This window comes from Salarias fasciatus, chromosome 18, assembly GCF_902148845.1.
Source record: "Salarias fasciatus chromosome 18, fSalaFa1.1, whole genome shotgun sequence".
Lineage (NCBI taxonomy): Eukaryota > Metazoa > Chordata > Actinopteri > Blenniiformes > Blenniidae > Salarias > Salarias fasciatus.
In genome coordinates this window covers 6,623,869-6,651,453 of record NC_043762.1, presented here as the reverse complement: position 1 = coordinate 6,651,453, position 27,585 = coordinate 6,623,869, and the positions used below count along the sequence as shown (strand labels likewise).

The 27,585-nt window shown below is 48.1% G+C and overlaps 2 protein-coding genes across 7 annotated transcripts in view; both read right to left on the bottom strand.

The window, feature by feature from the left end:
* The window catches only part of snorc (secondary ossification center associated regulator of chondrocyte maturation), a 6,992-nt gene extending 3,239 nt beyond the window's left edge, over positions 1-3,753 (bottom strand). The window contains exon 1 of the mRNA XM_030115510.1: positions 3,618-3,753. Within this exon, the coding sequence (XP_029971370.1) occupies positions 3,618-3,690 (73 nt within the window). The 5' untranslated portion in view covers positions 3,691-3,753. The remainder of the gene's footprint in view (positions 1-3,617) is intronic.
* Positions 3,754-7,167: 3,414 nt separating this feature from the next.
* gigyf2 (GRB10 interacting GYF protein 2) lies at positions 7,168-27,085 on the bottom strand. 6 transcript variants are annotated; one of them, XM_030115079.1, is made up of 29 exons: positions 26,991-27,085; positions 22,227-22,278; positions 21,918-22,077; positions 21,661-21,756; positions 20,923-21,031; positions 20,567-20,672; positions 20,445-20,485; positions 20,327-20,362; positions 19,991-20,092; positions 19,450-19,661; positions 19,179-19,326; positions 18,634-18,876; positions 18,371-18,543; positions 16,986-17,142; positions 16,731-16,897; positions 16,505-16,599; positions 16,185-16,313; positions 15,877-16,007; positions 15,692-15,792; positions 15,335-15,475; positions 15,091-15,249; positions 14,757-15,017; positions 14,555-14,677; positions 14,128-14,379; positions 13,803-14,005; positions 13,575-13,726; positions 13,291-13,496; positions 7,989-8,139; positions 7,168-7,807 (listed from the first exon to the last, which is right to left on the bottom strand). In XM_030115079.1, exons 2-29 carry the CDS (start codon positions 22,262-22,264, stop codon positions 7,740-7,742), a joined length of 3,960 nt encoding a protein of 1,319 aa, XP_029970939.1. In that variant the 5' UTR covers positions 22,265-22,278; positions 26,991-27,085; the 3' UTR covers positions 7,168-7,739. The 6 variants fall into 6 exon arrangements, with proteins under 6 accessions (XP_029970939.1, XP_029970940.1, XP_029970943.1 ...); XM_030115080.1 differs by having other exon boundaries at positions 14,757-15,014; XM_030115083.1 differs by having other exon boundaries at positions 7,989-8,136; positions 14,757-15,014.
* Positions 27,086-27,585: the final 500 nt, after the last annotated feature.

Here is a 27,585-nt window from a genome sequence, read left to right as displayed (position 1 = left end):
GTGTGTGTGTGTGTGTGTGTGGAGAGGCTGATTTAATAAGAAGTCAAAAAATAATGACATGATGTTTTCCGTGGGAGTTTGTTTCCATGTGCTCAGACCTGTGAGCGTCTGTTCAGGGTGATAAACCCACCGAGACCAACACGAACCCGCCAGACCGTCAGAATCACACCCGGACTCCAAAACACACCATCATCACACCAAACGCTCACACTGATGTGCTCCAACTCCTTCTAAAAGAACTAGCAAACAGAATCCGGACTACGGCAATATCTGGGCTCAGGGTCGGTAGGCAGCCTGAAGTCTGCATGTTGGTGAAGTTTCTGTTTGGATCTTCTGAGTTGGACTTTAATAGACTGAATTCTAACTTTTGCTCCAATCAGATCAGGTAAAAAAAATCGATTTTGTGTTTTCGTGGCACTGTGCGCACTGAGAGGCCAGACTCTCACATAGTTCTTATCGATGTCGTACTCAACGGAGAGCGTGTGTGTGGCTTCATTGCGAAAACCACCAACAGCACTGACTAGTGGCCCAACGTGAACACTGCATTGCTTTCAGAGCGTTGTCGTGTAAAAGCAAAACGATGAGTTTTGAGTTGAAACATCGTACAAACAGAAGTGTGTGCAGACGAGGATCATCGCAGTCGTGTCTCTGCACAGACTCATTAAAGCAGAGGAAGCTGAAGAGATCAGACGGTACAGTTTGACTTGGCTCCTCACACCTTCACCACTGTGTGAACACACCAAACGCGACACTGCTGCTCTGTGCCCTCCCCTCACCCTCTCTACCCCCACAGGGCAACTGGGGCAATTGGGGCAACTGGGACGACTGGAGCAACCGGGGATGCTGCATCCTGAGAGAACTCCTCCGGAAAGTCTGGATTTCACTCTGAAAGCAGCGAAAAGTGTTGAGTTTTCAGATCCAAGAGTCGTGACAATGCTTTTTCATGAGTCACAATCACACCGATCAGCTTTTCACACCCTGAGTCATGTTGAAAGTGTGTGTGTGTGTTTCTTTTTGTGCGTGTCAGACCGCTTCCTGTTAGCTTAGTGTAACATTATGAATAACTAAAATAAGAACTCCACTGTAACTCAACTCAGCTGCTCTCCCTTTCACAGGTCAACACACACATACAGACACACTCACACACACACACACACACACACACACACACACACGCTCACGCTCACGAGCTGTCTGATCTTTCCTTCCTGACTGGAGATCGGGGGTGTGCGTTCTTTTTTGGCTGATCGGGCCGATTCTGTCACGATCCTCAAAGTACAAAACTCCTCAAACTCTTTTCCAATTTGACTTTTACTTTATCTGAAGCACTGAAAGAGTAGCTCAGTTACTATTCTACTAAACTCCCGATTACTGGAGGAGGAGCCGGTATAATCTGACCTAACTTCCTGAAAGCAGCAGCCAATCACAGAGTGTTAGAGGCGGGGCTTACAAAACAAACCAACAATTTCAATTGGCTGTGAAATGAAGACATGGCGCCATGGCGGACAAACTGTGGACAGGTTTAGGTCGGAGTCTTCCTTCGGTCAGTTTGAGCTTTTGTGTGAAAACAGAGACAGAAAAGGGTTGTCTAAAGCCTGTCGTCCCACTGACTCCTGCAAGCCCTGACCTCTGACCTCTGACCCTGACCGTGAGAGCTGATCTGCTGAGTTGACATATTTGGTCTTACAAACAACAAAAAAAAACTAACTCTGAAACAATCTGGATCAGAGCAACAGTTAAGTCTCTGAAATTCACAGTTGGACAAGTTCCTGAGGTTAGTGCTTCGCCACAGTACCTGGTCAGTTACTCTAATCTGGATGTCAGAGGAGGAAGATGCTCTATAATCTGGATAATAGAAGTTACATCAATTGTTTACGTAGTTTAACATTTTCTTTTTAAGTGAATAAAGTTTGTGAGCTCAGTATTTCTAGTGTGAACAACTAAAATAGATCACAAAGAAACTCAACTATAAGACTGGAAAACAGAGAAAAAGCATGAATAAATTAAAGTAAAAGCAGTAAAATTTTTCAGTGGATGGAAATAATGAAATATATAAAAAACTTAAAGGTGCCTTAAGGAGTTTGCACGTTTTATGCGAAACAGCGCCCCCTGCAGGCCTTGGGCGTAATGCAGCTTAGTGAAAAACTCGTCCCTGTGGCTCGCGTGCACGGAAGAGGGGGACTCCGTCTTCGCTCGTTTAGAAGCGCCCAAGTAAGATTTAAGTTTCTTTTACCTGGTGGAGTCTGTGCTGGAGCTGTGGCAGTGCTAGAAGTCAGTCTTTTCTTACTTTCTGGAAGATCCTGCTCAGTTGTTGCTCACTAAGCATCTGGCGGAGTAATGGCGGACAAATTGAAACTCAAGGAGCTGGAGCGCACATTACGTCATTCCTCTCAAATTCTCCCCAAAAAAATGCTGGTGCCAGACCGGCACTGCAACTTTCAAGTGACAATTTAGCGCTGTTAGCGGTACTTGTAATGAATATATCAGGGCACATTGGACACATCATTAAAAATGTGTAACATATTTATGGTGGAAAATAAGTATTTTTAAGGTTGTAAAACTCCTTAATGCACCTTTAAGCAATCTCACAAAATTAACTAACCACTACATTAAAGTGTTGAACTGTTAAATCGTTCCGGAATTTCAGTGAAAATTGAAAAAAAAAAAAATTTGTTTGGAGCTGGAATAATTTTTTAAATCCTGACTTTGTTCAAACGAGGATCTGTAACGTGAGCAAATTTAAAAAATACATTGAACTACAATAAAGAAAATTCAGCATTTCTATTTCAGAATACACTGAAACTGTGAAAAATATCACTGAGACTCAAGAAAACACACACACAAAAAAAAAGATGCACATCTTAAAGATGCAGAGCTGCATTGATTCTACGTTACACGTTAATACTTGCAAAAGCTCGTCAAGTTTCAATAAAAGCTGTAACTGCAATAAAATCTTCACAGGATGCATAAAGAATAAAAGTTATTTCAAAATTTGTAAAGCTGCAATAATCCTACTATATCAACTATTTCGACTTAAGAATACACTGTAAAAAATCACAGCAATTCAACATGCTGACATTTGTTTGTTTTATCTGAGTTTTTCAATCTGAACTAACTTCAAACATCTTCCAATTTCAAGTCATCTGAATAAAGTTCATTAACTTGTCCCTGTAACTCCAAATTTTGCAGTAGGAAGCGCGCAAATACACGAAGAGCTACGATAACTAGATAGGAAAAAAAACTATGAAACTCATAACATATTTTATGGATCATTAATCATAAAATTCATTAATTTACTCATGACGAATTAAATATATGCAGAGCTGCAACTGTTTGAAAGAAAACGGTCTATTTTGACTTCAGAGTACACTGTAAAATGTTAGAGACAATTTAAAAAATTATAAGAGCTGAAAGTTGAAATGTGTTGGTAATGTCAACTATCATCAATTTGTTACTACTCCTCAATATTTTAAAGTGTAAAGAATTCAAATTCTAGAACACTGTAAAACTCTTATGGGTGGTAAATAATTGAATATACTGAACTGCTAATTTTACACTGCAAAACATTAAACTCAAATAAAACCTTGAGTTAAATCTGCTCACAGGTCTGAGGTTACCTGAGTGGACGCAGGTCAGCAGGAGGCTGCAGACCGCCAGCAGCAGGACGCCGCTGCTGCTGCTGGGAAACATGGCGGCGGCGACGGCGGCGGTGGAGGAAGGAGAAGAAGAGCGTCTCCAGAGGGAAACAAGCTCCTGCAGCTTCAGGGGAGCAACTGACCCCGAGAGCAGAGCAGGAGCAGGAGTCACCCTGCAGGAGGAGGAGGAGGAGGAGGAGGAGGAGGAGGAGGAGGAGGTGTGGACAGAGGTGACTCTGTCGGCATCATGGCCGACCCCTCCCTCCCACACTCAGCAGGCCGGACCCCGAACAAAGTTCACGCCGCGTCCAGGGCGAAGGAAACGTGCACTGAAGGTGTGAAAAGAGCTTCAGTTTGGATTGAAAAGTTCAGGTCTGGGGAGTTTTCTGCTTTGACGGGCCATAAAGAGCAGAACTGGACTTGGTTTTTCCTCAGTTTCAGCAGCCCGATGCCAGGTCAGCGCTCTTCCACCTGAGAACGGAGGAGTGGAGGACTTCCACATGAGGACAGTTTGAGGTGGGAATTGAACAGGCAACCTTTGGAGTCTTACAGCATGATCATCCGATCTACCAGAGTCACACACTTAGGCCTGGTTCTCGTGACATTTAAAGTGGAAAAGCTTCATTTCTGTCTCAGATATGTCACGTTTACTCAGCAAACATTCTGAAAAACGACGTAGTTTCGCTGTTGGACCACTATGGGTGCTAGGGGTGTGACAAGACGAGACGAGACGAGAAACGATATTCGTGTCACGATCACAAGACGAAAGTTCCATTTTACTTTTAAGAAACCTGAAATAACAAAATACATGAGTGGAAAAACAGACCTTTATTTCACTGTCACAAAACAATACAGGTGCATTTTGTGCACAGGTCTGATGAGGGGACACCCTAAAATCCAAGTGGTAGTGTCCCCCTGGAGACAGGCGTCTCTTTAGAGGGGCAGGCTATGAGGACACTGCTGAAAATGAATGGTCAAAAATCCAAGCGGAGACATGCAAAAAAAAAAGTGCTCTGTAACCACGAGGACTTTGATTGCCTCAACAGCTAATGAAGACTTTTCTCTTAATGAGTGATAAGGGTGTGAAAACTTTTGGAAAAAAGTAACTTTGATGCTAAATTTTATTGGAATATGAATAATTTCGGTCTTAAAGTGTGCGTCCACAGGATATTATGAAAATGACTCAGAACTATGTAGTTCATATGCCCGGCCTTTAGGGGGCCCTGTACCTTTGTAAAAATGTAATTCAGCCAGAAATACACCAGAGAAGAACACAAGAAGATAAGTTTTTATTAAACTAAGAAACACCAGTAGCTTCTGCGGGACACTGGGAAGATAGACTTAAAAACTGTATTTTGACCTCATTTTGGCCGTTTTCCTGTCCGGTCCGCTCTATTAGGTGTCAGCTTTTCACTGAAACGAGAACTCTCGTCATGATGTAATCTCGCGGGATCTCGTCACACCCCTGCTGTCGGTTTTTCACCTGAAACACAGGCTGTGTTCGAAACCGCATACTGTCTACTACATCCTTACATACTCATACTATCCATCCTGCATCCTGCTTACTCAGTCCATCAAACAGTATGCGAAGCGTTTACACTACAGCATACTACATAATAACCCACAATGCATTGCACTTCTTCCATGAGCAGAAATCGATCTGCTAAAGCTGATTTCACTTTAGCTCTAAACTCGTCAAATGTATAACTTCATCGAGATTTTTTTTTAAATTAGGCGACAAAGTGGTGGTTTAGAGCCCGAGTGTGTCGTTTATTTGTCCGAATATCAGCCGTTTAGGATTTTGTTCGGACGAATTCGGAGAAATTCAAGCCAGCCGCAGTGAGCAACGCACTTCCGGTTATTTTCACCAAAATAAACCACCCCTTTCCCTTTCTCATGCAAAACAACCTCAGTGATAAATCTGTGCTTTTACTTTGAAAACAAGAAGGCAACCTTTCAGTAATATATCTCGCTTAACATCGCCGTTTGGACCGGTGTCCCGTTAACGGACCACTTATTATGCCAATTATGATGCTTTACCGACGGAGAGTTTTTTCGGCTCTTCAACAAAGATCGGCTCGCCGTCTTCGGTACATCATGGTCGCTTTCAGCATGGACTTGTTCTCAGATGTAAGGTTTTTTTTTTTTTGTTTTTTTGTTTTTTGTTTTTACTATTTTTAATCATTGTCAATGCAATCAAAAATCTCGCAACATAACATACCTACGAGCACAAACAATGGAGGGAAGATTAAATCTAGAACCATACTCAGCTTGCTAAATGTACATCATGAAGAAACAGTCATTGTGAACTGAATAAAGTTTATTCAAATGTCCGTCGCGTTGCATCTTGGGCAATTTCAGTATGAGTAGTGAACACACGATGTATACTCAACATTTCTGGCGAATGCAGTATGCATCCGGGAACTTCTCGCATACTCAAAATCGCATACTGCCAGTGTAAACACACTGCATACTCAATAAGTTAGTATGAGTAGTAGGTAAGTATGCGGTTTCGAACACAGCCACAGATTGTAAATAAATGATAGACCTTTCGTGACGTCACCCATAGCGTTCCCAAAAGCCGCTCTGAAGACTCCAGCGAGTTCATCAGGACGTCTCCATACTGAACATTTGAAACCCGATGTAAATGTAATTGGTCTAGGCGGTCACGTGACCGCATTCCCCCGGAATTACAGCTTTTTTGCACTTCCGCATTATCTTCATGTTTTATGAGTGGAGGTTGGCGCTTGACCTGAAATCGTTGACCATTAAAACGATGTTCTGCTTCTCTTCTTCACCTTTCCTCTCATTCGCGTCTTGTTTGTGACTCCTCTCCACTCTGCTCTTCGCATAGATTATATCTGCAGCCGTCCCCGCAGTCGTGAAGTGGGCCGAGGACAGATCCCTGAGGTTTCCCTGCTCTTCATTTATCAGTGTTTAAAGGCACTGATGTCAAGTTAAAGATGCAGACAGCAAATTTTTAAAATCATGATTTATCACAGGATTTCCACAGTTAATTGCGATTAATCATGCTTTGTAATGCATCTAACGCTAGCGAGGGTTTCATGTTTGTTTTAAGCGCTTTTATACCTGTACTCCCGTATGAGTGCCGTAAAGCAGGTTTGTTCTTGCGAGATGTCGTCGGGTGCGCTCTTCTGAAATTACAAGCGCTGTTGTCAGGGCGCAGACCCCGGGAGGAGTGGAGGGACCGGCGAATCACTGTCAAGTCTTTGTTTACCCCCACAGGGATTCTGAAAAACATTTATTGAGGTAAAAACGTTGCATAGTTCTGCTTTAAATTAATTGTTGAAATTCCAGCATCGCAACCTTTTTCTTTCCAGAGCATCTTGATTGGGAATCGAACACAAAGAATTTCCTGTTTGACCTTGTGGATTTCCTTTCAAAATAAAGTGCCATGTAGACCAGTTTAATGCAAGGTTACATTAGAAAACAGTTTTGACTCCAGCAGTAGTAAACACCTTAGCATTAGCTTGCGGCTACATGTGGGGACAAATGAAGGCGGAGACAGAGGTGCGACAGCCAATAGACTGCTTTATTATTGTTTCATACTGCAATAAAAAAGTATGACTCCAGCAAATCGTTTCTCATATATTATAATACAGATGCAGAATTGAAAGATCATTCTTTAAACAGCCTAATATTTTACAAGAAATAGATAACTACTTGGAACTTTTGAGCATGTCCTTAAAACAGGACATTAGTGGGAACCAATCTGTGAGGTCGACCTCGCCGTCACTACCCATGAACACTCAGCCGGAGGGGAGGGGGAGGGGTGGAGGTGCAAACTGTGAATAAATAAAAAGAAAGATGGTGGATGATGCTCTCGGCCCGCACACGAGTCCACGTGTTACAGGAAAAAACTTCATGACAGGTTGAAGAGGTGAGTTCACCGGCGTTTCTCCCTCCAGAGGGTCCACCGGGTCACGGCGCCGCTCCGATTCACAGATCACTAAGTAAGTTATGGGGACAGATCTGATTACTGGGAACAATGGAAAATAAAACGTGGGGTGGGGAGGGTGGGGGGGCAGCTGCTGTTCGGACTGGGTTAAGTCGGTGGGCCAGTTTTCTTGGCTGCAGTCCCTTTTAAAAGTCCTCCAAAGTCTCAATTTCTCCCATGTTCAACCTCTCGGACGAGGCGTTCACAGAAAAACCTGGAAGACAGAGAGGAGCCATCAGGAGGCGGAGAATTGTTTCCCCTGATAAATAATTCAAACAGATCACGGTGGAGAAGAATGAGTCCAAACAGGAAGTGGAGAAGGGCCCAGAAGCGCTCCCTGAGGGACTCCGGGCTCTGAACGGCTAAAACCTGCAGCTCGAGCAGAGGCTTCTCACCTAGCAGGCTGGGGTCTGCTCGGACCATCTTCTGCTTCTTCTTCTTCTTCCCTGAGGTGACGGTCTCAAAGCGCTGCTGCTGCTGCTGGCTGCTGGTGTGGTTGGACTGATACAGAGATGAGGATCCCGTCCCGCCCCACACCGAGTCCTGCTGAACAGACACAGCCGGTTCAGAAAACTCGAGACAGGCAGGGATTCTTCCCATTCTGCGTTACCAGGGCTGTTCCATCACTAAAGTTCCTGTTGGAGTTAACCGTCTAAAATGAAAACATAGTGGACGACTGGAGCTGCATGTTCCCAGGGTTCCTACATGTTTGCCATTTCAAAATTCCATACTTTTTCCATACCCAAATTTCCAGACTTCTCGCCAAAAACATCAAATAATTTGTGACATTTTAGTAAGCATAGTGCTCCGCGGAAGGAGATACCGGCGCACAGCGGCTGAGTCTATGGCTGCTACTGCTGTGCTCCGGTATATCCTTCCATGGAGCACTGCGCATGCGCAGGTCTGTGTATCAAAACGTTATTTTAATGGATTGAAAAGAAAACACGTCTTTTAAAATGTTTTATAACCATTCGGATTTACTTCACGTGCTAATACGCCATCCCCTGGACCACTGGAAGGAGTATTTTGTCCACTTTCGTCAGTCCGGTTCTGATTCCTATTGACTTCCAGCAATTGAGCTAAGCTACCTACGATGCTAACAGCTGAGAACCAGCCACAAAGACACAAAAAATGTATTTATGAGCTTGTCTAACTTTGTCAATGATAGGGAAAGGGCGTGGGTCCAAAATCTTTGGAGTAGTCATTTAAGGGGGCATTTATCCAGCAGCTTTGTCACAGCTGTGACAAGGAACTCCTTGGTTTCCATCCTGAGCTGTGTTTCTTCCCCATCATGTGGCTCAGCACCGCCGCCTCCCCCATGTTGGAGATGTCGAAGGACTTTATGCAAAGTCTGCATTTTGCTTTTCTTGTCTGCCCGGAATCCTTTGCCAACCAGCCTTTGTATTTGGGATTTTTTAGCCACTCCTCTGTAGGGCTGGGCACCATTAGATATTTTTCGGGTACAAGTACTTTTTCAATACCTCATGTATGGTACCAGTTCCTGAATGGTACTTTTTTCGGTACCTGCCTTTACGGCGCACAGACGACACCATGACTGCATTTGCACTTCATGCCACTAGGTGTGCTGTTTGCATGTTCAACCTTATTTTACACAGACATCACAGAGGAAGAAGGGCTGCAGGCTCTCTGTGAGGCTCTCTCTGCATGTTGTTAGAAAGAGTGTGAGCCGGTAAGACGTGGTAACATGTTCAATGATGGATGCACCATTTTTTTCAGTAAAAGAGAAGAACTGAACCATCGTTTCCACGCATGTTTATTGACCACGCAGCCACTTTAAGAACCGAAACTGATACCAGTACGCACGTCTCTTGTTCGGTACCAGTATATACTGGAGTTTTCCAGTCTGTACCACTGAGGTACCGTTAAACAGTACCCAGCCCTACTCTTCTGAAAATTTACATCTTCCCATTTTAGCTCGCTCATGAGCAGTAACTAGTTCACCTGCCCTATTTCTTCTTCTGTTGGTTTTGCTTGGTGGTTGGCATCCATAGATATCCTATAAGAAGTAGATGCCTTGAGGCCTCAGTATGCTTCCCCGTTGCAGCGACGTCGTTCCTACGCCGGCAACTGAACATATCTTGCTTTAGCGTCAATTGAACGCGCTCCTCTGCAGTTTCACCGCCAAGCCGCTAGGCAGTCACAACAACAATGTGGCTTCCGTAGCTCCGGCTTTTACCTAGACATAGATCTATAGACATAGATATCTAGACACACGTGCACTGACTGAACATATATCTGCATATATGACATATCTGGTGACACCGGACTGTGGTGAGGAGAGGCTGAGTGGACCATGATGAAATATTGGTGAAACTAATGAGCTTTTGGACGATTAAAGCCGTTTAGGAGCGGCTATACACATAGCCCCATCTGCTAACAGTGCTAACACTGCTAACAGTATAGGATGTACAGGATGTGCGCCGCTCAATTTTGAATCTACACTTCTCCCGAAGCACTGTTCGGATCAGAAAAGCATACAGGGAGAGTTCTACTTCATTCTATAAACAACACGAAAGCGGACCAATCACAGCCCTTGACGTTCACGTCACCACTCGTCGCCTCGACACGAAGTCAGGATTTTTGGCAGGTGCGCGTCAAGCCTTAGCGTAGGGCCAACATAGGGCGTGTCGCAGACATTGTAGGAACGATGTCGCGGTGACGGGGAAGAATACTGAGGCCTTCAAGGCAGAGTCAACAACATCGTTCACTGGCAGCCATCTTTGGACAGCATTCCGGGGCGCTCTGTGTAATCTAAGGGAAGGTGAGTGATTTACACTAAAATACTCGGAATTCTTAACGGATTTACAGACCATTTGATTTATTACAAACGTTATGTTGCTATGATTCAGACTAAATGTTAAAATCACAACTTTTCTTTTTGCATGCAGTTAAATATCTACTTGTCTGATGTTTATAGCAAACCACGTGATTTGAAAATCGAGCGAAAATTGAGCAATCAACAGCTATTTCAAAGTTGACGCTCAATTGACATTAAAGGGCAACTCCGGTTTTTTGATACCTGGACCTTATTTATAGGTGTGTGCATGCTCATATACTCACTCAGACAAACATCGTGCAGCTCGGAGTCCTTCAGAAGTTATTTAGATCCAGCCGATTTAGCGGGGGCCACGGCAAGGGAGCTTCAGCGCGGGACATAATCTCTGCAAAATCGTTCAATTTGGCTATATTTTTTCATCCATCGCCAGTGTTATCATAAAGTCAGCTCGTCTACCGTCTTCAGGTGGGTCAGCTGACAGTTTTTGCTTACTTAGCCACAATTAGCTTGGATGGGAACGTTGGAGCTCCTCTCCCCAGCAGAAAGGCACTGAGTCGGCCTTGCTGTCACGGCGCCCGGGCGTCTGACTTGCCGGGAGGCTGCATAAAGTCAGCTCGTCTACCACCACGGTCGGACAGCCAGGGGTGGCCTGTGCGTGGGTCCAGTCGTCCGCCTGTGGAGCCCGACCGGGCCTGGAGGCTGAGCCGCTGGGTCGGGGGAACCGTCCGCCACGGCGGCGGCGCTGGGCGCCGTGCAGCACGGGGGGGCCCGTGGTGGCCCCGGGTTGCCTTTCGATCCGGGGTTGGATGCTAAAAGCTCTGCTCTGCTCTGATAGGATCTGTTGCGCTTCGCTCTTCTCCGACACCGTGCTAACTTAGCCGCAATTAGCTCGAATGCTGGTGCCTCTCCCGTCTGCCGTGCCGCAGCCCGCACACAGTGCTCCTCGCCCGGCTTGGAGACCTCCAGAGACTCTCGGCGAGGAGAGACTTCCAGGAGCGCCCCGCAGCCCGCACGCAGTGTGCCTCCGCTGGGCTAACTTAGCCACAATTAGCTCGGATGGGAACGTCACGGAGCTGCTCTCCCCAGAGAGGCACTTTGAGTCGGCCTCGGCTGTCACGGCGCCCGGGTGTCTGACTCGCCGGGAGGCTGCAGCCCCCCGCCCGGCACGGCAGCGACTCAGAGTGCTTCTCTGCTGGGGAGAGGAGCTCCAACGTTCCCATCTGAGCTAATTGTTGCTAAGTAAGCGAAAACTGTCAGCTGACCCACCTGAAGACGGTAGACGAGCTGACTTTATGATAACACTGGCGATGGATGAAAAAATATAGCCGAAATGAGCGATTCTGCAGAGATTATGTCCGGCGCTGAAGCTCCCTTGCCATGGCCCACGCTAAATGGGTTGGATCTAAATAACTTCTGGAGGACTCCGAGCTGCACGATGTTTGTCTGAGTGAGTATATGAGCATGCACACACCTATAAATAAGGTGCAGGTGTAAAAAAAACCGGAGTTGCCCTTTAATGTGATGAGTGAGTGAGCGGCCCTGTCCCAAGATGGCCGCCATGTGACGACGCTAGTCCCCAATGGGTTACAATGGGCATGAGCCATCTGAGTTTGTATATATATATCTATGTTGGCATCCAGTTTACAGGTGCATTGCTGCCAGCCTGCCACCTACCGGACCGGAGTGCAATGGCAGCTGAGAAATCTGCCCAAATGTTTTCCAGGACCGTAACCGTCTGTGTGCTCTCACACAAACATTTTTAGCTGCTACCAACAGATCGATGCATTTCTCTTTTTTCTATATTCCTTTTCTTTCTTTTTTTGTTTTTTTTGTTTTTTGTTTTTTAGAAAATATAACAATGATAGAAGTCTTGGAAACATGAATATTTTTCCATACAATAGTTTAAATTTTCCATACTTTTCCAGATCTGGAAAATTATAAAATCAAATTCCATACTTTTCCATACTTTCCATACTGTGTAGGAACCCTGTGTTCCACATGTGATGAATGTGGAGCGAAAACACTGAATAAATTTTGTCTGACAGTTTGGATGCTGAATCACTGTTAAAATCGTCAGATTTATGAATTTGAAACAAATTTTTGCGAAAATTTCATGACTGCTGTTACCGGCGCTCGATCAATCAGGTTGAATCGGTTGAGTTTCTTCAGCCAGTTAATGATGAAAACTTTTAAAAAAGTAAAACATGAATCCAAGAGGAACCAGTTCTAAACCCTGAGGAACTCCAGGCTCACGAAGGGTTTGAGAATAACGAAACAAAGTCTCACTTCACGTGTACCGAGCTGGATGACACCAGTCCCAACAAAACATGATCTCATGTCTGATGGTAAAAATCAATTTCTATACAAATGAAATCGGGTTTTTAATTTCCATTCTAACTGCAGACACTGATTATTAACACAAACTAATTTTTAAAAACAGAAAAAAAGAGTAAAAAAAGTCTCTGAGTAGATAAGTAAAGAATGACTAACTTTCCCTTTGTTTTTCAAAGTAAAAGGATCTTGAAGTGCAGAAATATGAGTAATGTGTGCACGGTGGACTAGTGTGTGTGTGTGTGTGTGTGTGTGTGTGTGTGCTGATCTGCCCACAGTCAGCTGGGATCCGTTGGTTTCAGGCTCCTTCAGACTATCAGATGGACTCAAACTTTTATCGATATAATAATGTAGATATATTAAGCTATAAGAAATTTAAATTGAAGTTTGACAGTTCGATGTCGCGCTGAACTTATCTGGAGGTAGAAACATCTTGTGCATCATCACAGCCATAACGGAAGAAGGCTAACAGAACAGAGTTAGTGGTAAAAGGTTTTATGTGGTTTTATGTGGACTCAAACTGAATTTCCTGATGACTGAATCGTTTCGGACTGCGGCGTTCGGCTCACCTGCTGCTGCTGCTGCTGCTGCTTGAGGGCCTGCTGTTGATTCTGCGGCGCCGCCTTCTGTTGGTTGGCGTTCTGTTTGGCACGACGCTCCAGGAACTGCTTGGCGAAGTCCTTGGCCTCGGGCGTGTCCCCCAGGTAGGCCCGGACGTAGTCGTGCACCTCGTACGGAGAGTCCACTTCTTTGAGGAAGGAAGCGAACGTGGGAACTGCCGGGGCACAGATGGCGAGTCGGTGAGGCTGGAGCGGCTCGTGGGCGCCGGCGCCGCCTCACTCCCGGCACTTACCGTCCAGATTGTTGGCCGTGTTGAGCGTGTGCAGAGTCTGCTCGCACCATTGCATGAAAGTGTCCTGCTGGCTCTTGTTGACCCCCTGGAACAACTTGAGCAGCTTCTCCTCCTCCTCCACCTTCTTGTTGGCTCGTCCGCTCACCGAGTTGCTTTGTGTGCACAAACAGAGGCCGGGTGACTCAGGTCCGTCGCCGCTCTGACTCACACCGAGGTCTAAATACGTACCTGAGGTTGGCGTTGCCCTTATTGTTCTTCTGCGCGTTGCTCTTCTTGCTGGGCGGCGGCGGCTGCGGCTGCGCCGCCTCCTTCACCGCCTCGTCCCAGAAGCCCATGTTGGAGTTGTGTGTGTCGCCCCAGATGCTGCTGGAGTCCGACCCCCAGTTGGTGCTCAGGTTCACGGAGCCCCACACCGAGTTGCTGAGCGGCGTCTGTGAGCAGAACCAGAACCTTTCAAAACAAACCCTTCCTGCTTCCTCTTTCCCGCCGTAATGAAACGAGAGGCGGGTTAGTTGATGTCTGAAAGCTGCTGGTGATCTGAGGGAGTCTGCACCGTTCTGTTCTGCGTGCGGCTCTGCTGGCTGACGACGGGGGGGTGATGCTGCTGCTGCTGCTGCTGCTGCTGCTGCTCCTTCCGCTGCTTCATCTGCTGGGCCTCCTCCCTCTGGATCTCCAGCAGAGACTTGGTGATGACGGGCTGCTTGGCCACGTTGCCCCAGCCGGGCAGCTTGGCGTGGGGCTGCTGCGCCTGCTGCAGCGCCTGCTGCTGCTGCAGCTTCAGGAGCTCCTGCTGCTGCCGCCGCTGCTGCAGGGGGGCGACGAGGGCAGACACCGGGTTTAGCCGAGGCCCGGAGGAAATACTGACACACCTGAATTACTTTCTGCTGTTCCTGAACGTGAGACCTCGACTCTTAGGGGCAGGGCGACCCCCGGTGGACAGATTAGGAACAGCAGACACTTTCTACGCGAGGGGTCCTCACCTCCTCGCGGGCCTGCCGTTCTCTCTCCTCCTCCAGTTTCTGGATCTCGGCTAGCGACAGGGCGTTCTGCGTCTGGCTGATGGAGCCGGCCGACTGCTGCCCCCACTTGGAGGAGGACGGTAACTGCAGGGAGGGGAGCGGTCAGCTGGGATCCGGCTGTACCGGGTCTGAGCGAGGACGGGCGGTCCTCTGCTGGTCTTACCTTCATCTGAGCCAGCTGCTGCTGCTGTTGCTGCTGCTGCTGGAGCCTCCTCAGCGCCTCCTGCTGCTGCTGCCTCTGTCTCTGCAGCTCCTGCTGCCTCTGCGCCTCCTGCTCCCTCCTCTTCTGCTCCTCCTGCTGCAGGGCCAGAGCGGCGGCGGCGGCAGCAGCGGCGGCGGCGGCGGCCTCCTCCTCTGCTCGCTTCTCCTCCTCGCGCCTCCTGATGGCCTCCAGCTCCTCCTGCTTCCTTCGCTCCTCCTCCTGCTGGACGAACCCGGAGTTAGCGAGCCGGCCGACTCCTGCCACCCTCCCTCCTCCCGCTTTTAAACCTTCTCACCTGCTTGCGAAGGAACTCCTCTCGTTTCTTCCTCTCCTCCTCCTCTCTCCTCCTCTCCTCTAACCTTCGGAGGGCCTCCTCCTGAGCCAGCCTCTCCTCCTCCTCTTTCTGCCTCCGCTGCGCCTCCTCCTGCTCCCTCTGCCTCCTCAGTGCCTCCTCCTGAAGAGCCAAACACCACAGGAGCAGCAGCGTGAGGACTTCGCCCTGCCGGGCCTCCAGGCGAGAGCAGAGGGAGTTAACCCACCTGTTTCTGTCGGGCCAGCTCCTCCTCTTCCAGACGCTTCCGCTCCTCCTCCTGTCGAGCCCTCAGCGCCTCCTCCAGACGCTTCCTCTCCTCCTCCTCACGCTTGGCTCGCATCTCTGCTTCTCGACGCTCCAACTCCAACTGAGGGGAGGAAATTCAGAGACCAGATAAAACGACTGTTTTCACTGGAAGGACGGAAGGAAGGAGGTGAAGGAAAAGAGGAAATAAATTAAATCAGGAAGGAAGGAAGGAGGCAGGTGTGAGCAGAGGGATGCAGAGCAGGTCCATAAGGAGGATGAACATCCTCAGCTTGACTCGTGAAGCTGCAGCAGAACGGAGGTTAGAAAACGAACTGACCTTAGCAGATTTGGCCTTCTCTAACTGCTGCATCTGCTCGATGGTGGGAGCCTGAGCCATGGAGTCGATGGGTAAGTCCCAGACGCTGCTGCCGTCCCACGCTGCCGACACACACGCGCACACACACGATCAGGCCTGCGCAGACACCCTGCAGACGTCTGCGGCTGACGGACGAACACACTCACTGCTCTGGTTGGCCTGGGGAAGGCTCGGTGTGCAGGAGGCCTGAGACGACGGGTTCTGCATCTCCCACACAGAACTGGAGTCCGGAACCGACAGGGAGCGGGTCACTGGAGGTAGGAGGCTCTCAGACGCTCTGCGCGCACACACACACACACACACACACACACACACACACACACAGAAATACATGACCTCTGTGTCAAAATCTTCCTACTATCCTCCACTGCTGCTGTGACGGACGTGGCAGTAACGACTCGTGAACAGACTCGCGGCCGTTTCCCTGCCGTCAGTGCGGTTTCAGGTCGTGTACCTTAACTTGAGGGCCTGGTATTGCTGTAGGAGCAGGTTGATCTGCTGTTGGTGCTGCTGCTGCTGCTGGAGGGGAGCCGAGCTGAGCGCTGCAGCTTTCTGCTGGGCCAGAGCCTGAGCGTACTGCTGCCTGCAGGACAACACAGGAGGAAAACAGCCGCCGCACGTTTTAAATGAGTTCTGAAAGTGGACTGAACCGTCTTCTTCCAGTATAAAGTGAAGAAGGGAATCATAACTTCATTTTTCCTCCCTCTGTATTTAAGGTGGCGTGATGGAGGACAGATGAGACTGCAGCTCCAGCTGCCTGGTGCGTTCACTGACCTGAGGAGGTACTGATACTGGAGCTGCTGCAGCTGATAAAGGTTGAGAGCGCTGAGCTCCTGCTGCCTCTTCAGCCTCTCCTGGTCTCCATCACCCTGAAACACGACGACAGACGGGATCGTCGGAAATGCAATAAAAATAAACAGCTCCCTGATGCAGGACTCAGGAGGCTTGACGGTGTGATTAAAACACTACAACAAAGAGCAGCGGTGAGACGGAGCCGTACCTGGAGAGGGGGAGGCGCCGGGCCGGGGGTGAACGGGACCCGCCCCCAGATCTTGATGATCTCCCCCAGAGCCTGAAACACGTCGTCGCAGCCTCGCTTGACCAGCAGAGACATGGTGAAGTACCCGGCCTGGAACCACTCCGTCATCTCCTGGTTACTGAAGGGACCTGGTGGAGAGCGCACGGTGAGCGGAGCGGCGGGGGCTGGGTGCAGACTCCCCCCCCACCCCCCATCCTGCTCGGCGGTCAGGCTCACCCTGGATCTCCCCCTGGGGGTCCTTGTAGAACCACTTGAGCGCCGCTTCGTGTGTGAGCGGCAGACCGGCCGGCTTCGTCTTCTCCGAGGTCTTGGCCGGCGGCCGGTCGTCGTCCGCGCCGCTGTCCTGGAGGTACGCCACCATCTTCTCCGCCTCCTGATCACAAGCCACAGACACACCACTCCACGTTGGGACGCTGCATTCCAACTAGGGCTGTCACGATATCAAATTTTCTTTTCACGATTATCATGGGCAAAACATATCACGATAACGATATTATCACGATATCAGCAAAAATTTAACTAATAATGGTACAAACATTAAGATTCATCTTTAATTTTATTTCTGTTTGTTTTCTCTCTTTTCCCAGATGAATTACATTCAGAATACCTGTCAAATGAGGTATTGAAAAAATATGAGAACAGTAACTGTACAACTGCATACCAAAACTGTAGTTACACTCAACTAATTAAAATCTGATGAACTGATTATCAGAGGATCCACAGCAGAGGCGTAATTTACGTAGGGTTGGTGGGTTATGAAAACCCACGGGCCCTGTTGGGGTGAAATCCTGTACCACCATCACACTGCCGAGGATTGTTGTTTGGTTGTTTAAATCCGAGGCGGAATGAGCAGCAGCTGCTTCTCTCCAGTCAGAGGCGCCGCTACTGGCTAGGGCCCCGAGCTGAAGGGGGCCCTGAGGAACGACTGACATCAGTCAATTTCAATGACAAATTTAAGGCGCTACACTGGACGCTGCAACGACAACGTGTCAAAAATCCCCCGCATGGGGCCCTTTTCCGAGTACTCACCAGTTAGTTGCTAGAAGGGGGCCGGCGGAGAAGACGGCGGATATCAGCAGCACAACTTGAAACCCCCCGGACACATTACAATGACACGTCTGGAACCTACCTAATGGGGCCCCACTGCTACCCGGCTTGCATCAACGTGCACTCAGTGTTGCTAAACACACTTTTTTCGGGTTAGGATAGAGCGTCTCGCTGTCGTTGTCGGCCACCGCCGACATGTTTAGTTCACTCGTGCCGCTCGCTAACTGGGAGCTAGCTAGCTAGGAGCCGTGCCGCTACCGCTGCTCTGCTGTGTTTACATGTGAGGGGAGGGGGAGGGGTGCTGCAGGAGGGAGACGAAGCAGGGCGGAAGAACAGGAGCGGATTTTGAAAATACACTTCAACACGTTTCAAGTGGCACTAGAGCCTCCATGCGATATTATCATGTGCGCATTTTGAACACGATGTTGAAATTTCATTTTTTAATACCACGATTATCATCAATACCGGTTTACCGCGACAGCCCTAATTCCAACTAATTAAGACCATCATGTGGCGATCTGCAAAAAGCAACAATACATCCGACACACACACACCTGCTCGAAGTGCTTGAGGCCCTCGTCCTCATCGGCGTCCTGTGGCACCGCCGTGGGCCTGCCGATGGGCGCCATCATACTGGAAGTGAAGGGGAGAGGGTTGCTCATGGCCACAGGGACTTCCAGAGGCTTCTGCGGCGGCAGCTGAATGGAGGGCGACGGGGCAGAAACGTCTGCGGGACACAGCAGGAGGGAGACGACGTTTTAGGAGCGACGCGAGCAGGTGAGGGCATTTTGACGGCGGCGGCGGGCCGGAGCCTCACCCGTGAGCGTGGTGGAGATGTGGCTCAGGGGGAGGGACTCCAGCATGCTGCTGGACATGGGGACGTGCAGGGGCACTTTGCAGGGCTCCGGGGGCAGCTCCAGGGGGGGCTGGCGCTCGGCCGCTCGGTCCGGTTCCTCCGCTCGGCCGCTCTGCTTCGGGGACAGCGACTGAGGCGGCTCCGGCATGGGAGGAGCCACGGGGGGAGCGATGGGCGGAGCCTCCTCGGAGGCTCGGACAAAGTCTGGAACAAACACAAAGACCCGACTGGACGTTAAACATCCAAAGAGTGAAAAGCTGTCATTTCATGAACCCGGAGTTTCTGTCCTGTGCGAACAAATTCAGATTCAAAACGAAGAACAAATAGAGCAACGACACATTTCTAAAGCATTTCACTTTGTTTTAAGAAGAGTGTTCGATTTAACTACTAGTCGTTTCCTCTCAGGTAGAAATAAACATTAAAGTCATCAGAGCTGATCAGACCAGTTTAAGATGTAAATGTTCCACTTCTCTCACTAAAAACACCACAAAAAGAGAGAGCTCCACCTCTCCGGTCCGCGTCTCTTTTGGCCTCGGTGTCAGTCTCTTTGGTCTCCTTTAGCTGGCCCTCTTCCTCCTCCAGGCCCTCCTCACACTCCTCCAGAGGTCTGAAGTCGAGCTCCGCCTCCTCCAGGATCGGCTCCTTCGAAGCCTTCTAATGAGCGACGAGAACAAAACACCGTCTGACGGCTGAAGGGGTCGTGCAACGGCTGACCGGCTGGACAATCGACTGGTTCAGAAGACGAACAGGCTGCTGGCGTTTGTGTAATCTGATTACCTTGAGAGAGAGGAAGGCCCCCGAGGAGTCGAAGGTGCCCGTCTCCTCCTCGGCGTCCTCCAGACACCACTCGGGCAGACCGTCCCTGTCGTCGTCCAGGCTGCCGCTGCCGGACCGCGGCCTCCTGTAGCCGCGCTCGTCTTCTCTGGCGTCGAACGGGAAACGCCGGCGTTGGTCCGGGTGTTCCCGCCACCCTGCTGACCTTGGCCCGTCTGGGAAGGAGATGAACATGAGCTAAAGGATGAGGTACGCGCTACTTCACTCACTCATACAGCATAAAGCTGCAATGCCATCTCTGCACACACGGTGGCAGCAATGAGTGTTTCTCTTAATCAGGTCAGAATCTGCTGCTTCTTCAAGTCTGTTGTGATTTAGAGATTTCAGGCGCAGCTTGAAGCGCCGTCTGCTGAAGCCCCGCCCCCTGACGCCAGTGTGTGGGGGGTGCCGTGGTCAGGGCAGTAGCCACCTGGGCTCGGGGGGCACCAGCGGTCGCCGTCCCGTCGAGAGCCCGCCGGGCGCCAGCCCCCATCATCCTCCTCACCGTTCTGATCGTCACGGGACGTGCGCCAGTTCTCGCTCTCTGAACGCGTGAAGTCGTGTTTCCTCGGGAGTCCCGCTGTCGCGTCCTCGTAGTTCGATCGAACTGCACAGAGCAGGCGGAGACGGGGGGGTCAGATAACAAGGTGTGCATGCAGAACCGAATCACTCCATCCAGTCATGGAATCACTATTAAAAAAAAAAACTTGGGAGACTCTGATCAGCAGTTTAATGTGCTTTTCTCTGACAGGAGAAGCACTGAGATGAACGGATACCGAGACACTTTTCATGCAGCATTTCAGGAGCGACATAAGAAGCTGGAGTTCTGAGAGCGACTCACTGTGATTGATGGGGAAGTGTCCTGGAGCTGCGTCTGCTGCGGGAAACAAACAGAGTTAGCGTCTTCCGTCCAAAACGAGTGGCGGGTTTATTAGTGGAGCAGCAGAACCGAAACCCACCTGGCTCTTTTCGACCCGGCTTTTCAAACCTTCTGTCGCCCCTGGAGAAGACAAACAAAACGCCGTGTGAAGCCGTGAAGCTGGCGGAAGCCTCGACGGTGCGGCGACTTGCGTTTCAGTACCGTTCTTCCCAGCTTTGGGAGCGATGCATCTCCCTCCCGCCGCGGCCGAACCCTTCAACGTCATCGAAACTTCTTTGGTAAAACCCTCCGTCTCCTCTGCCGCGGCCTGAAACCAAGCGTGCCTCAGTTTGTACGATTCAGCCTCATGAACCGAACAGTGGACTTGTGATCTGGCACACTGTTCAGGACTATCTGCTCCACCGGCGGAGCGTGAGCAGCTGACGCCGGAGCACGCCGAGTCAGCACGCCACCGACGGAGCGCTAATATTACGCCTCTGGCCTGCCGCGCTCCGTACAGGCATCCCAACTATCTGCAGTTGTCGGGGCTGAAACGGACCGCGGGGGAGACGCCTTACCTCGACCCCTGGAGGTGCTCCGGCCTCGCGCCGGCCCCACGATGGGCCCGCCCCCTCGCCCTGTGAGCCGCAGCACAGCTGCACTGTTTACGGACATGGAAAAGTTTCTCTACGTGCACAGACGAGGGGAGGGGGAAGAAACGAGAGGAGTGTGAGAAAAAACAGCACCTGTCGGATTATTTTGGAAACTCGGTGAGCAAAAGAAAACTGCATATTCAAACTGTTTGGTGATCCGGGGCGCGCCGAGCCCTCCGGTGCTTTTATCAGAGTGTACGGCGTGATGGAGGACATGGAACATGTCGAGAAATGTTCCGTTTGAGGTCAAAAAGATCAAGACAGTTTGAGTGAACTCAGAAGCAAGCAGACGTGGAAAAGAAGACGAAGGTGTCCTGATTCTTTATGCTTAAAGTCAGAAATGAGGGAAAAGTTCCTCTTAAAGATATGAAGCTATGTCGCCTTATAGCTTTTCAGGAAATATTTCCACTTCTGTAGTCCAGTTTGTGACTGGAGGTCCTTCAGTTTCCATTTCCCAGAAAGTAAAACTGAACATTTCCTGACACTTTCCATGTCTTCCAGAACTCTTCAGTCCGCACGGTTTCCTGAATATTCTCCATAATACTGTCAGATATACTGGATGTCAGTAACGAGAGTGTTTTAGCAGGAGAAATGGAACTTGATCCACACAGTTCCCGCTGCAGACGTGTCACGACACCTGAAAGCTTCCAGAAGGAGCTTTACCTGTTCCTCCTCTGTGAAAGACACGAGCGCCAGAGGTGGCAAAGGCTCCTCTTGCAATATGGGCAGGAACTCCTTATCATGGAGGTCTATAGGGATCTGAGTGAGGTGAAAACACACACTCTGTCAACACACACATGCTTTCACTGTGGCACAACAGCTCAGTCAAAACTGCTGAGCATGTGTGGAGAGAACACAAGAGAGCGATGTGAGAAAGGAAGGCGGCTCGTTCGTTAAAGACGGACGCCGCACTGACCCACCTTGTTGTCCTTTACATAAAGTGCTAACATTTCTTCTCTTCCATATCGATAGTCTGCGAGTTTATACTTTGGCAATGCAGGTGAGAGCGGCGGAGAGGCGACGACACCGCCGCTTCCACCGCCGCCGCCGCCGCCTCCTCCTCCGGACAGGGCACGGAGCCTGCAGACAGGAGGAGGTGGAGAGAGGAGTCAGGAGGGGGGCAGGAGGAGCAGTGAGGAAGTGGCAGGTCTAAACATGCGCTCTTCCTCTAAACAGAACCGGTTCCACCAGCTGCTCGTGCTGTGTGTGTGTGTGTCTCTCTCTCTTACCATTCTGGTCCAAAGTTAAGTGTCTGGGTTTCGGCCATTCTTCCTTGAAGTTCTGCAAACACAGAAACAAAGACATGAAGAAGATAATTTTTCCCACATTTATTTCAACAAACACTGGTAACCATCGTTCTGATTGACAAACTTTTAGCAAAGCAGTCAGCCGGGTTTTAAATCTCAGACGGAAATTCTTTCAACGAGAGACGAACCACAACAACATTCAGAATCCATTTGGGATAAATGCCAAATGCTAACATTAATCACTGTTAGCATATGGATATGCTAAACAGATTGTTTTAGAAGTTCCTCTTATTCTGTAACCTTCTCGTGAACTTCTATTTTACTATTTCGGCATTTTGGATTTTATTATGTCGAAACTAAATGAATAAATTATGGCTCGTCGTCGATATTCAAAATGTATATTTTATATTCATACTACATGAAATAACTTTCATATTGTCATTTACAATAGACATATTAAATAGCTATAAAATGACTTAAAGGATAAATATTTGTCTGATGTAAAATCTGTAAATATATTTATTGCTATTTATTAATTACTAATATATAATAATTTTATATATTATTTAGGGATGCACATTTTATATTTTTTCTATGACCGATAACCGGCACCCTTTAACCGGTTAATAACCATTAACCGATAAGATTTAAGGCCCGTCCATGCTTCACATGTCTGCGTGGGTGGGCGTTACGCATTGGTCTGCGCGGACCGATCCGCGGACGTCCGCGCAGCAGCCAGAATTTGTGACCGTGTTGCGCGCAGGTCGCGCCGGTATATGCATCGCCAAAGCGCCACAGTAAACAAAACATGACGGTAAACGTGACGGCAGATGGAGCTCCAGCCTGATCGCTCCACGCACCAGAGTGAAAATCTTGTGGACGGAGACAGCAGACTGTCTGGAGGGAGGAGGTCTGCCGACAGAATCGCTTTGGCGCCACCCCCGCGATTCAGAAAAAAGAAAACAAAAAAAGTCTAAATAAACTTTAATATTAAATGATAACGTACTGACAATACATGTGCTTAATTTTCTCTAAATAATCTGTAATAAAGGAGCAGATAAACAGTCTGTAGTGCTGGAAAAGCTTCTCGAGGATGTGTGGAACAGTACGCCTGCATGGAACGCGCACAGAAACAGCGTGCGCATCAGTGGAGCGCCGAGGCTCCAAAGCGACTCGAAGCATGGACGATCTTTAAAACACCCTATTGAGTGGTTCAATGCTGCCACTCCGACATTCCGACACACCGCCATTTAGACATATCACCATTCTGAAATATCGCTATTCCGACACGCAAACGTCCCACCATTCCGACGCGGAAATGTGCGCTCAGCTGAGTGACTGACTCGGCGCAGTCCAGTGTTTAACTGCAGATTTACAATGACAGCAAACACTCATCTAAAATGTAAAAAAAGCTACAAAATTAAGATACAATTAACAGTACTATAGGCTTCAATCATCTCCTGTTGCTTTTTAAATTATGCCGAGAGCGAGTGCGCCGGTGATTTCTTTGTGTGTTCTGATTTATTTCCTAAATAAAGTTTTAGCTTCTCAAATCCGATTTTTAAACAGTTCTGATGGAACTTAATGTTTATCTGGATGATGCGGCTTCACACCGAACTATTTCACTGTAAATCTGGACGACCCGCAGCGTGTCTGGAGATAAAAAATAATATTCAATGTAACGCCGGTTTTGTGCCACATGCGTAAATGTGCACAAAGATACACACACCCTCCCCTATTGTACAACATGAAGGCAACTGGAATTAATCAGTGACTTAAGGTGTCATCTGCAGCGCCGTCATTGATACCTGTAATATAATGCTAGCGTGCGTGAAGACGCACGGGCTCTGTGGAGAGCGCCGCTCCAGCTGGAGCTTAAAAAAAAAAAAAAACCCATAGTATTAACCGGTCAAAGATCCTGTTATCGGTTAACGGTTAACCATGTGCACCCCTAATATTATTCGTTCGCAAAATGTGTTATTTGTAGTGAGCCATGTCATTTTCTAATAAATATTTCAATGCATTGAAACAGTGCAGTTTGTTGTGGCATGATGAAGCTCTGACAGGAATTATTTTTAAACACCAGCCTGATTTATGGCTTCCGAACACACAGAGATACGTTTATGGCTTTATGGGTTAAAGTGGAGTCTCTGTGATTTGACGCTTCTCCGTCCCACAGCGTCTGGAAACGTGGTTGAGTCTTTTTCGGACGCTCTTCGCCGTCTACGATCCGGCTTCAGGTTCACTTCTTTCGCTCTATTTTAGGACAAGTCGCCGCATTAAGAATTCAGACACCAGGAAGTCACAACAGAGAGGTCTTCAGCCAGTCAGAGGAGGGCTAAAAAATGACTAAAATCAACCACTTTGATGAATCTTACTAAGGTACACCAAGTGTCCAGGAGGGTAACAACGGAACCGCGTTATCGGTTCCCGAACTGCTGATTTTCACGGTAAACACATTCAAGTTCCCGTACAACTCAGCTACGGAAACGGCGTCTCCGTCATGAGGCTGTTCGCTCATTGAAAACATAGAGCAATGACACTGCTGAAAGGCTGAATGTCTCACTAACTACTCTGCACCCCAAACATTCAAATATTATTCAGTCTGCATCGTTCATGTTCACTTCGCTGTCATACAGCCGCCTGCCACTAGTCGGAGCTACAGAGTCACCAGATAAATGATGGTTGGTCAGTGTGGGGCTTTTATTTTTTAAAGTCTATGTTATTTCTGTTTCACACTGACAATGATAAACTGAAATACCCTGAATGAACACTCTATGGTGTTATACTGAAGTGAATGTCTGATAAAAGACTTAATATTGGCTCTCAAGGGCCTTTAACAAGTTTTGAAAACTTACTGTCACAGTGTGGCTCCAACACTTCTCCATCAATAAACTGCATTAGCTTCAAAAATCTAAACAAAACTAACATTCCTGCTATTAGTGTGTAATCCCCTGCACTGCCCTCCTTTAGTCACTGGTGGTTCTGTTTATTGACAAGCTTCAGGTGACAAACAGAAATACAAACTATAGGCTTCATTTATGTCTCATGTTGAGAAACTGGACAATGTCAATAAAAAAAAAGTTACATCCACTTTAATCTAATTTAATCTTCTGATTAAATCGACCCATGATGTGTTCCTGCCACTGCAGAACGGTGTTTACATCTGGGTTAACAGTCTGTAAGTCAGTGTAGTGGCAGTATACCCAGTAAACTATAACCTAATCGCTTGAGGGGGAGGTGCAGGTAATTCACATTGACTGAAAATAAAGAGAAATATCTGTCAGTCACATTAACAGAGCAGAGCTAGACTTGCACTAGTTGCACATGAATGAGCCTCAGATTCCAGCTCCTCTCGTTGGTGGTGATGTTTCATGACTATTTATGTTTATTACAAATCAATATGCCAGTACTACATGTTGATGGGTTCCTGTACGCCCGATTAATAACAGTGATGTTGCTTAGGCCCCTGGATGTTTATCACACCTTTACTCTTCGCACTGACAGATATTTCATGATCAGAATATGAAATATTTATGAGGGCTGTAGAACAAGTGTTTCTGGGTGAATCCAGCACCCCCTCCTGAGAGATGTCCTGCTCTGACTCGGGCCATATGGCAGTGATATAGGAGAAAGGATGAGCCACGTGGAGGTCTCCATAAAGCAGTAAATAGAGGCGCTGCAGTGTGTGCACATGTACGGTCAATCTCCAGGCTTCACACCGGGAAAACCTTTGACTTCACCCAGTTTACGTAACATCTGAGCAGCGAGGCAGGACAAACCCCCGAAAACACCCCGGCTGTATAACCGGGACTCCCGGGAGGAACTGTAACGTTACTGCGCTGCGGCCGATTACACACGACTGATGTGTGCAAGTTTATTTTACTTTGAGTAAAACGCTGAGTCCACATTTTACCGTCCACATGAGAACAGCTAGCTCTCTCTCTCTGTCTCTCCCACTCACACACACACACACTCTCACACACACTCCTGTTTATATCTTCCCTAAAACTAACAGTTTGACGCAGTTTAAAAGTTTTCTCTTCACTCTGATGGAAGCTGAAATCTCACAGCTCCTCTGCTAACATTACGTCAGCTAATGTAGCATGCTAACGACTCAAACTGACTATAACTAGTGTAACTACAGCCGATCGCTGAACGTTAATAGCTGACATGTGTAGTACTAGTTAGCAGCAAGTCGATAAGTTTTAGTTACGGTGATGCTGGAAGCTGGTAGTGGACCAGAGAGTTAAAGTTAAGCTGCAGCATGAACGGAGCCACACAGATTGAGCCTCGGCTAACCGCGGAGGCTAGCAGGGTTCTCCCCCAGCGGACTGCTCTTAATGTCGGTTATTTCTCAAACATGACAGCTGATAAGTGTGTTGACATCCGCACTTGCCGATCATAGCAGCAGGAGCCGTGTCATCTTTTGCGACTGAAACAATAAACTCTGTAACGAGGTTAAGTTAATCCCTTTTTACTCGAAGCTAGCATGTTAGCTCCGCTCGCTACATGCGGCCTAATGAGCGGAGCACGGTTCCTCGTCACGCCGGCCCGCACCTCACTCAGCCCGGACTCGCGAGGCTAATAGAGCCCGGTGCTGCGAGGCCACGTAAACATGGTGGTTTTAAAGAGCAGCTCCAAGCAGCGGCAGCTCGTCCCGGACATGTGCTCCGCTGACACGGCGCTGGACCGAGAGGCCCGGCGGAGGTTGTTACCGAGCGTGTCGGACCGAGGCTGTCTTACCTGGGCTTGTTGTGACAGCACAGGGTTTGATTCGAAGTGTGTGGCTCTCTGAGGCCTCTCTCTCTCTGCACTCTCCACAAGATGGCTGAGCTCGGGTCACGTGACCATAAACCGTCCTGCGCACACGCACACGCACGCACGCTCACACAAGCACACAGCTGATAAGACAGTTCAAAACAGGCTTCCTCAAATAGACATATATGTTTAAAAATACAATACATTTCTTATTGATGGCAATTTTCTCATTGTATATCTGAATGAGTTCAAACAATTCAATTATTACAAACTCAATTATCACTTCTATGGAGTGTAAAAGTTATTTTTTCATGAAGTTGCGTTTTACACGTGATTCATTTTTGGGTTAGCAATTTTCTAGGAGTCACATATCAACATGTTCCCATACACAGGTGTTAAAAACTGAAAAGAATGCAGAAAAATTAACAGCACTATAATAAGAATAAGATTATATTACTATTATTATTATTATTATTATTATTATTATAAAAATAAATAAATAAATAATAATAATAATAATAATAATAATAAGGAGAAGAAGAAGAAGAATGTTTTTTGCCTATGTCCTTTTTGTTGGACA

Coding starts and splice junctions, on each gene's coding strand:
- gigyf2 (XM_030115079.1), bottom strand. CDS start 22,264: ATGGCCGAAACCCAGACACTTAACTTTGGACCAGAATG. Junction 19,327..19,449: donor GGGCCTTCCTCTCTCTCAAG/GTAATCAGATTA, acceptor GTCGCTCATTAG/AAGGCTTCGAAGGAGCCGAT. Junction 14,380..14,554: donor AACGGCAGGCCCGCGAGGAG/GTGAGGACCCCT, acceptor GCCCCCCTGCAG/CAGCGGCGGCAGCAGCAGGA.